The sequence below is a fragment of the Lampris incognitus genome, chromosome 20, assembly GCF_029633865.1.
Source record: "Lampris incognitus isolate fLamInc1 chromosome 20, fLamInc1.hap2, whole genome shotgun sequence".
NCBI classification, from domain to species: Eukaryota; Metazoa; Chordata; class Actinopteri; order Lampriformes; family Lampridae; genus Lampris; species Lampris incognitus.
Genome location: NC_079230.1, coordinates 13,299,045 through 13,311,212, shown reverse-complemented (window position 1 = coordinate 13,311,212; position 12,168 = coordinate 13,299,045). Strand labels below are relative to the sequence as shown.

Here is a 12,168-nt window from a genome sequence, read left to right as displayed (position 1 = left end):
ATAGCCGCTGTGAGAGTTTGCAACTGCTTAAGAACCTCCTCTTGTTGGCTCGCGAGCGCCGCTTGCTGGGCCGAAAGAGAATCCACCGAAGCCTGGAGGGGTTGCACCTGAGCCCGGAGGCCCTGCATGGCAACAGCGGCCTCTTGTAGTTGCTGGCCGTGGGAGGCTATAAGCTGAATCTGCTTATAGAGAGCAGCCTGGACAGGATTGGCGTCTAGGTTGTCTGGGTTCATAGTGAGGGCGAGTTCGTACTGTTAAGGTTTGTAGAACGAACCCAATAGCGACAACACAAGACAAAGTAAAGCACCAACCTGGCAGGACTCGTAGAGGAGAGCCGGCCGGGCCTGGACAGAAGGGGGAGGCGCTTCAGGCGGAACTTGAGAATAGCTTCTTAAAAATGGGAAAACGTAAACTGCCCCCTTAATCCGAAAAGGAAAAAACGTAAACTGCTCCTTTAAAGTCCGAAAGGGAAAAAACGTAAACTGCTCCTTTAAAGTCCGAAAGGGAAAAAAACACAAACTGCTCCTTTAAAGTCCGAAAGGGAAAAAAAACACAAACTGCTCCTTTAAGGTAGAAGTCCAACCGAGTAATAAGATCCACAGTGAGAGAGGAGAAATTAGAATATCAAAAACTTGATCTCAACTAGAAAATCACGATGGGAAAATCCAATGGGGAAAACACAAAGAGAGTTCTTCTCCGAACAAGCTCTCAAGGAGAACTGACACAAGGGAATAATCAAACAAGCAAAAACACGGAGAATACTACAATCTGTACTCCACCGGGAGACACAGAAATGTCACAAAACTCGAGACGAAGAATTTACTCACGGGACTGTTCAGGACGAACTCGCGACGAGTTCTGGAAAGCAAACAAACTTATACTAGAGTGGTTAACGAGTAGGTAGGCTGCAGGTGTTTCAGACGCGCCCTTCCCCCGCTCTCATTGCTGGTTGCCAGGTTGGTCAACAGACCGAGCCCTAACAAGTTTGTGTTAAAACCTTGTTTTTAATTGCAACTGAAGAGTGAGTAAAGTGCTTTTGACCGTTCAACATTGTCGACGGCTCTGCGCTGGGGGAGCGCGGGGGCTCATGGGACTGTTAATGTTTGGGTTGTAATTGCTATTTTTGTGTTCAAACGCTGTGTGCATGTTTTGATTGTTGTTGTTTGGATGTTTCGCCCGGACTGTGTAGACGAGGCTGTGTAGGGAGGCTTCAACAAGTCGACTTGAGTTTCAGAGAGCGAGACCCTTGGATGCTGCCCACGAAGGGCAGGTACTCAGAATTATTAGTTCGGTATCACCATGAAAAGTTCATGCATTTTGGAGTAAGGGATACACTAGTTCAGATAAGAGACACATTGGATTCTAAGGGGCAGGCTGCTGGTTGTCTAGTCTGTAAAAGATTTAAGGTGCAGTCAGCTCAGCAAGTTACTGCACCCTTACCAAGAGACAGTATCACTGAAGCACCACCGTTTGAAGTTACAGGAGTAGACTTTGCAGGGCCATTGCATGTAAAAGCAGATGGCCAGTCAAAAAAGGCATATATTGTGCTTTTCACATGTGCCATTACCAGAGCAGTGCATTTAGAGTTAGTGTCGCATCAGACAACTGAGAACTTTCTTTTGGCATTAAAGAGATTCATTGCGAGAAAAGGGCTTTGTAAAGTTATCTACTGAGACAACGCGAAGATATTCAAAAGAGCAGACCGGTATTTAAGAGAACTGTGGAAATCCATTGAGGAGACAAAGCTCACAGAGTTTTTTTTTACTGAAAAGAATAAAGTGGAAATTTATTGCAGAGCCAGCAATGTGGTGGGGCGGTATCTGGGAGAGGCTTGTTAGATCAGTTAAAATGTGCTTAAAAAAGGTCTTAGGTAAAGCCTTGCTGAACTTTGAGGCGTTGACTACCATGCTTACTGCGGTGGAGGCAGTGCTAAATTCCAGGCCCCTCTTGTATGTGCACTCTGATGCTGACAAACCTCAGCCAATCACACCCACTCACTTTCCAGTAGAGAACAGACTGACATCTCTCCCAACAAAGACTGCGATACAGGAGACTCAGTCAACCAAACTTAACAGGGAGAAGATGGTCGGCAGGTGGAAGTACAGAGACTTCTGAACAGCCTGTGGAACTGCTGGCATAAGGACTATCTAATGGACTTAAAATCCACTCACAAATGTGAGACCCCTACACCCACTATGCTAAAGGTGGGAGATGTTCTCATTGGAGAGGATAGTACGCCATGCCAAACCTGGAAATTAGGGAAGGTTGGAGAGCTGTTTCCTGGGTGTGATGGACTTATTCGTTCATGCACTGTTTGTACTTCTACAGGAAGTGTTTTGAGACGACCTGTTTAACTGATTTATCCTTGAGAGATAGTTGAATAGAGATGAGGGGTTATAACTGTTTAACAATGAACTGTTATTCATTGGGTGGGGGGATGTGGTGATTTAAAATGGGGAATAAGTTAATATATGGTTATTTTTAACAAGAATATTTACATGAGAAATACCCGCTGTATTATTATTTCATGATGCAGACTTTTATTTTGAAGTGCATCTCTGCCAGAATAGTACTTCCTGTTTGATTAGCGGCACCTTGAGTAAGTGATTTCTGACGATGAGGTTAAAGAAGAAAAAATTAAGAAGTTTGAAGAGTTTGTGTTAAAACCTTGTTTTTATTTGAAACTGAAGAGTCAGTAAAGTGCTTTTGGAACATTCAACACTTGCTCATGCAGTTATTAATATCTTCCACTACAGGCCTGTTGGTATTGTCATTGATTCCACCCTCTTAGTGACCCACTAATCGGGCCCCCGCCACTCTGAGTCGATGTGGCTGCCGGGAGCTTTAAAAGCTAGCAGCCTTTCTGCTGTATTTCTTTTTTCACTCCCTGTTTTTCGTAACAATAAAAGTGTAAATTAAAAAAAAAATCCTGAGTCCTTGCTGCAGCGGCCTGGGTTAGAATCCGGCCTGGGCCCTTTGCTGCATGTCATCTCATCTCTCTCTCCCCTGCCTTTCCTGTCTGTCTCTACTGTCACTTAAATCAGTTTAGAACATTGTCAATGTTCGAGTTTGCCGTGTTTGAAGGTGTTGGAGTTGTAGGATAGTGGACATTTTGGACACTGGACATTTCATTTAGGTTACAATGCATTCCATGTCATTTTTGCTGGATTGGATTCAAATTTACAGCCACTAGATGAAAACATCATTGGTAAATTGTTTCATTGTGGCAGACACTAGGGGCTATGCCTCTCACCCAGCAGGACTGTGAGCTGGGGGCGTGGTTTATGTTCCCGGGCTTGCGGGTGCAGGGTTGTTCCTGCTGTAGTTTGGTTTTGGAGCTGAGGAATAAACATCAAACTCGCTTTCGTCTCCTGTGTTTTTCCTCATCCTGCCACATCATATTCATTATTTGTGATGACATAGGCTTGTCATTGAGGCTGGATTAATACCCTCAGGGGCCCCTAGGCACTGAAGCTACCCAGTGCTGAATATTCTGTGTTAAAAAACTGAAAGTTTCACATATACAAAACAAGCCTATTCTGCATGTAACCTCACAGGATTGCCTCTTGTTTGTTGGTGATCAACAAGTTGTGGGGGTCCTACCTGTATCTCAGCCCTTTATGCTGCAGCCGACACTGTATCGTGGCCCTTATGTTCATCCATGGTGCACAAATAGCAGATACACTGTTGGTCTGTACGACAGCACACCTCCATCAGCTTGTCATGACTGGAGCACATCTTCTCCTGCAGTCGGGCCGTGGCAGAGACCAGCTTGTGCTTCTTCAGCACAGGATCAGTGTAGTGAGGCTGGAGGTGAGTGGAGCAGATGGAGGCCAAGCACGTTGAACAGGTCATAATGGCTTTGTGAGGTCGAGTCCCTGTGCAGAAATCACAGGCCACATCTGTGGGGCCAGCGTAGGACACATCTGCAGAAGGAGAGGCCTGCTGGTTCCCTGTTGTCTTCGCATTCTCCACAATCTGAAATATTAATATCCTGTCTTAAAGGAATTATCTGCTGTGGTCATGATAAAATGTACTACTATTACAATCACTACTTATAATTATAATAATGATAACAAAGAAAATGTCATCGTAAATATCACCACACTGTTGATGTTAGGTTAGAATGAAGTGAAGAACAAAACAGAGAAACATTTCAGTAATAAGTAAGATATGGGTAAACAGTAATATGAAAATAGCTTAGAGAACAAATATGAAAATGAAAAATGAAAGCCAATGTATTTCACATTGGCTTTCACGAGGACAACATGCAAACTCCACACAGAATGGACCCAGGGGCGTAGCCAGGACTTTTTTTACTCGGGGGGCCAGCTGGGGCCAGCCATTTAATTAGGGTGGCACTTTTCAAAACTACTATTTAGTATCCTAGCTTCCAAGTGCTTGTCAGAGTGCCTGTGCTTGAGTGTCGCGCTGTGTCCCAAGCTGATACTACACTGAACATTCCATGCAGCTCAGTGGGTGGTCCCTTAAAAATAGCCCATTGGGCTCATAACTTTAGTGGCAAAGGACAAGACTTAATAATAATAGGCTAATAATAATAATGCATGTGTTTCAGCTTCCATTTGACTGTTTTTGTGCAGGCGTTTTTTTTACCCACTCGGGACAGGGGGCGGGAGGGCCAGTGGGGGGGCTGTGCTCTGACCAATGGGGGCCATGGCCCCCCCTGGCCCCCACGTGACCACGCCCCTGAACGGACCTGACATAGCCTGGGGTTCGAACCCAGGACCTTCTTGCTGTGAGGCAACAGTGCTAACCACTGAGCCACCATATATTCAAAATATAAGTAAAAACTAGAAGAACCCCGCTACAATGTAGCGGTTTGGTTATCCACCCGTCTAAATCTCCCTCCTCTTCATCCTGCCAGCTAACCGCCTTCCCCCTGCCCCTAAACCCCCCCCCACTCCAACTCCCTCCCCCCAAATGCTCAGAATCATCTGAAATGCAGAGAAAAGTGGTTTACCCCCCCACTCCAACTCCCTCCCCCCAAATGCTCAGAATCATCTGAAATGCAGAGAAAAGTGGTTTTTAGCCATTTTTAGAAAATGCATATTTTGCATAATTATGCATAATTATTATATTTGAATTTTCTGCTATTTTTCTGGTACTCTCTGGAACAATACCTACCACCTCCAAAAAAAATTAGGATCATAAGTGCATTTTTGCAAAAATGCATATATTTTGCATGCCAAAACATTTCTAAGTCCCAGAAATTTTTTTTATATGGGTGAAAAAATCAAAGATGCTCAGAATCATCTGAAATGCAGAGAAAAGTGGTTTTTAGCCATTTTTAGAAAAATGAATATTTTGCATATTTATGCATAATTATGCATAATTTTAATTTTCTGGGATTTTTCCCTTACTCTCTGAGACAATACCTACCACCTCCAAAAAGAATTAGGATCATAAGTGCTTTAGTTTTCGGTCCCGCTATCTACACTACCACCACACACACACACCAACACCACACACACACACACATTCCGAAAATATATGAGTAGATTAGTTAAAAGAATAATGACAGAGGGATTTAAAGCTTCATTTGGGATTGTACTGCTGGGATAACCAAACACAGCTAGTCCAACACCGCAATAATAGTATTACGTTTCAATGAATTGAAGCTACAAACTACTAAAACGTGACTAGGAGTATTTCTTTTGCCAGCAGCACAATAACTGCCATGTCTGCCTCTTATAAATGACTTTTCTCTTCCTATCGGTCTCACCTGAGCCAGCACGTTGTTCTTCACAAGGGCAGGCCTCGGGCTGAAGATCTGTCTGCACTGAGGACAGCTGCACACTCCCTTCTCTTCATCCATGTCCCAGCGGCTCTCTATACAGTCTCTACAGTAACTGTGCCCACAGAGAAGAGTGACTGGCTGGTTGAAGAGGTCCAGACACACTGAACAACACAACTGATCTCTGTCCAGCAACAATCCCTGCTCCTGCTGCTCAGCCATTTTACTGACAGCCTCTCTCACACTGACAGAAAAGAGCAGACAACAGTTTCGTTTTCTCTGAAAAGATGTTGGACACTAAATGGGAGGGAAATCCTCGTTCTGTCCAGACGGAGGAGCTTTACAGGGAGAATTGAGGCAAGAGGGGACAGAGTTAAAAAGTCCATCACCGAGAAAAATTGGCTTTATATACACATTCTCGACAAAAACAACAAAAAAACTCGAGCACAACATTTCTAATTCAGCGTGTATATTGATGTCAGCATATAAAATTAATGTACATTCAATAAGGAAGTACAGTCCACAGTACTGGAAACACGACAGACGTCTTGCTGTTACTGGGACATATTAACACATCAATGAAGCCACTAATACAAACTTACACACATGTTCACCTGCAAAACGTGTACATGGAAGCACACAGGTGAGCAACAACTACTTCTGTCTCTCTCTCTCTGTCACATAGACACACACACACTGCATAAAACATAGCTTTTATTTACACGTTATCAGGAACAAAACACCAGTGTATTTAACATTACAGAGAAACGATCAATAAACAGGAATCTGACTCGCATATTTTTAAAGTCCTACACATCATAAACATTTCTCTAAAACACACAATCATAACTTGAATCCAGTAAATTCGACACCTGAACCTGAAGGGGATTTCAGAGAGAAGGAGAGAGAAGGGGGTACCTAATAGCAGGGTGAAGTCTTTCAACACCTCATCTGATCCATCGAGGTTTGTCCTGTTCTGATGTGGATGTTTTCATTCAGTGTCTATCTATTAAATATGAACCACACACAATCTTCCATTTGGATGTTTACACACCATGTTTTTAGCTCCTGTCTGTCTAAAACAGATTCTACTGGTCTGAATAACAACAAACAAGTCGATAAATATCATTCATTTAATGTATACTCCTTTTATACTTTTTTGTTTTCAAACTGTTACCTGACAATAATGAAAAGAAAACACCATCCTCATTACAAAATGTGGTGCACGGTGAAGAAGTTACAATATTGATCATCAGTAGTTTGATTTCCTTCACCTTGCTCTTCCATAACAACCCAAATCTTTTACTAAGACTAAAAAAGGTCTTTAAAACTGGCTTTATTTATCAATCTGTGTATGTGGGTGCTGAATGAACCTCCCTTCACTCTCATTCTGATCAAACCACATCCATCAGTTGCTGCTTTTTAGCACCCACGTTGTCCCCCTGGATAAGAACTGAGATTCTTTTGAGACAGACAAAGAAATTAAACTGGTGAAAGAAACCCGTCCACCAAACACGTCTTCCTCTGAGGACAGCTCTGGCCTTTCAACTCCTGAACTATTTCCAACCATATATTTCAAACACAGAACAAATCATGACACATAATCAAAATCTTCCCTACCATAACTTCATCACCTCTGTAGCCATTCCATTATTCCTCAGCCCAAGTCCAGGATAGAGAGGCTGAGTGAAAGAGGTGTTGACTTTGTGGAGGAGGGTTGTTGTGTCAGAGATGCCGTAGAAAGACAAAACACCTGCCTTGGGATACAGGAACACTCCTACTCTGGAGGTGGAAGGACCTGACACCTCTGTTTCTACACCATTGTGTATGAAGCAGTAATGACCCGCAGAGCACCTTAAACTCCAGGACTTGTCATTAAAACCAAACATTGAGTCACGTGATGATCTTTCGATGTCTTTGTATGACACTGCTATATCAACCTCACCACTTAATGTCACCTCCCAATAACAGCGTCCAGATAAGCCCTCCTGGCACAGCACTTGGCAATAGTCCATGAACCTGTCTGAATGAGGAGGATAATAGAAGCCTCTGCCTGTCCGTGTCACCCTCCTGTTCTCCTCTGACAGGGATAGAAGTTGATGGACAGAGTTCACATCCAGCGTGACAGGACGACAATCTGATAGAAATGAAATACTAATATCAACCTGCTGTCATTTACTTAATAATTGTTGTATTTGTATGTTCCAGTATTTTGCTTACACAGTAAACAGTCTTCTCTGGTCTTTGGTTCTGGCGGCAGTAAGACATCTACAGCAGACACTGCAATGAAACGTACAACAAATACAACACGTTTATAAACTAAACGAGACTGCAAGTGTATAGGGAGGATTTTCTGTATGTTTCTGTGTGTTTTTCTCTACACTGGATATTCCTTTCAGCTACCTGTAGATGAAATCCTGGGCCATGTGTCCTTCATGATATCGTCTAGTTTGTCTCTGAGGTCAGACACAGCATCAGTCACATCGCTGAAGTAAGGCAGAGGATGGACAACAATGCTCTGTGATTCCAGAGAACCAGCCAGGACGGAGAGAGACTTGAATTTCTGGGGTGAGAGAAAGAGAGACAGAGAAAGAGAAAGAGAGACAGAGAAAATCAGAGGGACAAAAAAGAACAAATATCAACGCACTGATAAAATTATCAAACCCAATTTAATTGAAGCCAGTTCCTCTGGGTGACAATCTTTTCTGTCTGGAGAACTGCCCTGTTTCATGTTTTCCAGTAAAATAAGGTTTAAGTTAAATTCTGTCTGCAACACACAACACCTCATCTAATACATCTTTCACAAAACCGTCTCCATCTGGCTGTGTGGGTCAATGAGCTGACTAGGACACCAAGTACAGATTGTGGCTCATCACCTTTACTACAAATCCTTTCCCATCTTTCCTGAAACTCTCCACAGACCAACAAGAAATAGAAGAAGAGGTATATTTGTACCAAGAATCACTATTATTTCATGAAAGATAAATGTCCCAGACAAACCATCGGCATCGCCAGCCATACTAAAAACATAACATGTGTGAATGTCCGATAGTCTTCATAACATAACAGCCTGTCAAAATAAATGCAGGTCTCTAAACTAACTCTGTGTGTGCCCACGCATGCTGCACATGTGTTTGAGGGTCTGATGTACAGTGCTGAGTCATGTGACACAAGTTAAAGCAGGAAGAGATGTGTAGAGGAGAAATGGCAGATCATGCAGTAAAAAAAACAAAAAAAATTTGTAACCTTTTTGGATTTTTCCAAAAGGGAAGGGAGGGTAAGAATTGCCTGTTGGTCTATGACATGAATCAACTGGCAGAGAGAGGGAGGAGAGAGGGAGCAGCAGATGACGGAGAGGTGAAAAGTGCAACAGTACACTGAGGAACTGTATCTGAATTCCACTAAACTGTTATCATAAATACGTTTAACCTTTTTCCCTCTAGTCTGGTACTGTAGCATGTCAATAAATGTTTAATGATAGCAGTTGTGAAGTATTCTGCTTCTACTTAATACTAATGCTAATTACTAACAACTACTAATATTTTTATCATCAAGCCATCCTGCCATTATCCAAACCGCTTATCTTGCTGTCAGGGCTGCGGGGATGCTGGAGCCTATCCCAGCAGTCAGAACATAATTAATGTGGGGAGTAAACAACAGTTTTTGAGGTACACATTTCCATTTTTCAATAATTAAAACATGTACGTTGAATGTACATAAGGTGCCAGGATACATAAAAAAGCATCAAAATCGAGGTTGCTTGTCAAAACATTTCTGTGGGAGGATCCCCGGACCCCCCTAAGGAAGTCTGGGATGAGCCCTGAATGTCCTCAAATCCTGGAAACGCCCCTGCAGACAGTTTAATATTAGCTTTTTCGAGTAGCGCTCAGTTTCCACCACCCTGAAAAGGAGAATCTGTGGCACCTGAATGAAATGGATTTGGTCTTCAGTGTGTGACAGCTGCTCCAGCTCAGTACTGCACCTCCTCCACTCTTCTATCTCCTCCTCCAGCTGCAGAAGAAGTTCTTCAGCCTGACTGACTGCAGTCTTCTCCTGGGCTCTGATGAGCTCCTTCACCTCACTGTGCCCCCTCTCAATAGAGGCCATCAGCTCAGTGAAGATCCTCTCACTGTCCTCCAATGCGGTCTGTGCAGAGCTCTGTCAGTAGAAAGATACAAACACCTGCCTGGTAAAGAACCTGCATTTCATTTAAGAAGAAAGGCCAGATGGATCTTATATGTACACGTGACTAATATGAACTTCTATTCCAGTCCTTTCTTTCACCTCTGATACATTTTAACTGTATTTGTATCACATTTTATTTAAATTGATAGTTACAAATCCCTTAGCAAATAAACAAACAATGACAAAAAGACAGCCAAACAAAAAGGGTGACATAGGGTGAAAGGAGAAAACATGTTGCAAAACACCTTGTGCAAGCATTTTGTTCAAATAGGGACTCTCCCCTTACAACAGAATATATCTGTTCCATCATCTCTGCCAGCCCTCGTTAGGAGATAGGCCAACAAGGTCATTTGTCAGTTTACCAGACAAACAATAGCACACACTTTAGTCCATTTTCTTCACCTTCAGATCCTCCACAGCCTGTCTCAGCATCTCAATCTCCTTCTCTCTCTCCTGGATTCTCTGCTGGGCTTTCTGACGACTAACATCCAGCTGTTTCTGGAAGAAAATGTATCAAAATATTGCAGCTGTGCAAAGGGGGAAGAAAGAGGAAAAACTTTCGCTGTTAATCAGTAGTTTTTAGGATAACACAGGGAGCCTCGGCTTTTAGATGTGCTGAATATTCTGTGTTAAGAAACTGAAGGTTTCACATATACAAACCAAGCCTGTTCTGCATGTAACCTCACAGGACTACCTCTTGTTTGTTGGTGATTAACAAGTTGTTGGGGTCCTACCTGTATTTCAGCCCTTTCTGCTGCAGCCGACACTGTATCGTGGCCTTTATGTTCATCCATGGTGCACAGATAGCAGATACACTGCTGGTCTGTACGACAGTACACCTCCATCAGCTTGTCATGACTGGAGCACATCTTCTCCTGCAGTCGGGCCGTGGCAGAGACCAGCTTGTGCTTCTTCAGCACAGGAACAGTGTAGTGAGGCTGGAGGTGAGTGGAACAAAAGGATGCCAGGCACATTGAACAGGTCATAAGTGCTTTGCGGAGTCGAGTCCCTGTGCAGAAATCACAGGCCACATCTGTGGGGCCAGCGTAGGACACATCTGCAGAGGGAGAGGCCTGCTGGTTCCCTGTTGTCTTCACATTCTCCACAATCTGAAATATTAATATCCCGTCTTAAAGGAATTATCTGCTGTGGTCATGATAAAATGTACTACTACTATGATCACTACTTATAATTATAATAATGATAAGAAAATGTCATCGTAAACATCACTACAGTGCTGATGGTAGAATGAAGTGAAGAACAAAACAGAGAAACATTTTAGTAATCAGTAAGATATGGGTAAACAGTAATATAAGGAGTGAAATAGCTTAGAGAACAAATATGAAAATGAGAAATTAAAGCCAATTTATTTCACATTGTATTTTCACAACGAGTTTGTTCTGTGTATTTAAGCCATCCCATTGTATAGGAGCAGTGGGCAGCTGCAGAGCCCGGCGACCAAGTCCAGTTCTTCTTTCCATCACCTTGGTCAGGGGCACAGACAGGAGTATTGACCCTAACATGCATGTCTTTTTAATGGTGGGAGAAAACCCACGCAGACACGAGGAGAACATGCAAACTCCACACAGAAAGGACCCGAGACAGCCCGGGGTTCGAACCCAGGACCTTCTTGCTGTGAGGCAACAGTGCTAACCACGGAGCCCCCATATATTCAAAATATAAGTAAAAATGAGTTAAAAGAGTAATGACAGAAAGATTTAAAGCTTCATTTGGGATTGAACTGCTGGGATAACCAAAAACAGCTAGTCCAACACCGCAATAATAGTATCATGTTTCAATGAATTGAAGCTACAAACTACTAAAACGTGACTAGGAGTATTTCTTTTGCCAGCAGCACAATAACTGCCATGTCTGCCTCTGATAAATGACTTTTCTCTTCCTATCGGTCTCACCTGAGCCAGCACGTTGTTCTTCACAAGGGCAGGCCTCGGGCTGAAGATCTGTCTGCACTGAGGACAGCTGCACACTCCCTTCTCTTCATCCGTGTCCCAGCGGCTCTCTATACAGTCTTTACAGTAACTGTGTCCACAGAGAAGAGTGACTGGCTGGTTGAAGAGGTCCAGACACACTGAACAACACAACTGATCTCTGTCCAGCAACAATCCCTGCTCCTGCTGCTCAGCCATTTTACTGACAGCCTCTCTCACACTGACAGAAAAGAGCAGACAACAGTTTCGTTTTCTCTGAAAAGACGTTGGCAGCTGAAT

General features: G+C 43.2%; 2 protein-coding genes across 2 annotated transcripts; both read right to left on the bottom strand.

Moving 5' to 3' along the window:
- Positions 1–3,618: 3,618 nt before the first annotated feature.
- LOC130130402 (E3 ubiquitin/ISG15 ligase TRIM25-like) lies at positions 3,619–5,977 on the bottom strand. The gene is made up of 2 exons (XM_056300102.1): positions 5,744–5,977; positions 3,619–3,978 (listed from the first exon to the last, which is right to left on the bottom strand). The coding sequence occupies exons 1-2, from the start codon at positions 5,975–5,977 to the stop codon at positions 3,619–3,621; spliced, it is 594 nt and encodes a 197-aa protein (XP_056156077.1).
- A 255-nt stretch (positions 5,978–6,232) lies between these two features.
- Positions 6,233–12,120, bottom strand: LOC130130391 (tripartite motif-containing protein 16-like). Its single transcript, XM_056300091.1, has 7 exons — positions 11,854–12,120; positions 10,675–11,049; positions 10,343–10,438; positions 9,680–9,913; positions 8,159–8,318; positions 7,976–8,035; positions 6,233–7,892 (listed from the first exon to the last, which is right to left on the bottom strand). The coding sequence occupies exons 1-7, from the start codon at positions 12,085–12,087 to the stop codon at positions 7,372–7,374; spliced, it is 1,680 nt and encodes a 559-aa protein (XP_056156066.1). The 5' UTR covers positions 12,088–12,120; the 3' UTR covers positions 6,233–7,371.
- Between the last annotated feature and the right edge of the window lie 48 nt (positions 12,121–12,168).

Coding starts and splice junctions, on each gene's coding strand:
- LOC130130402 (XM_056300102.1), bottom strand. CDS start 5,977: ATGGCTGAGCAGCAGGAGCAGGGATTGTTGCTGGACAGAGATCAGTTG. Junction 3,979..5,743: donor AGAACAACGTGCTGGCTCAG/GTGAGACCGATA, acceptor TTAATATTTCAG/ATTGTGGAGAATGCGAAGAC.
- LOC130130391 (XM_056300091.1), bottom strand. CDS start 12,087: ATGGCTGAGCAGCAGGAGCAGGGATTGTTGCTGGACAGAGATCAGTTG. Junction 8,319..9,679: donor ACCAAATCCATTTCATTCAG/GTGCCACAGATT, acceptor CTCTCACCCCAG/AAATTCAAGTCTCTCTCCGT. Junction 8,036..8,158: donor GCCCAGGATTTCATCTACAG/GTAGCTGAAAGG, acceptor GTTTCATTGCAG/TGTCTGCTGTAGATGTCTTA.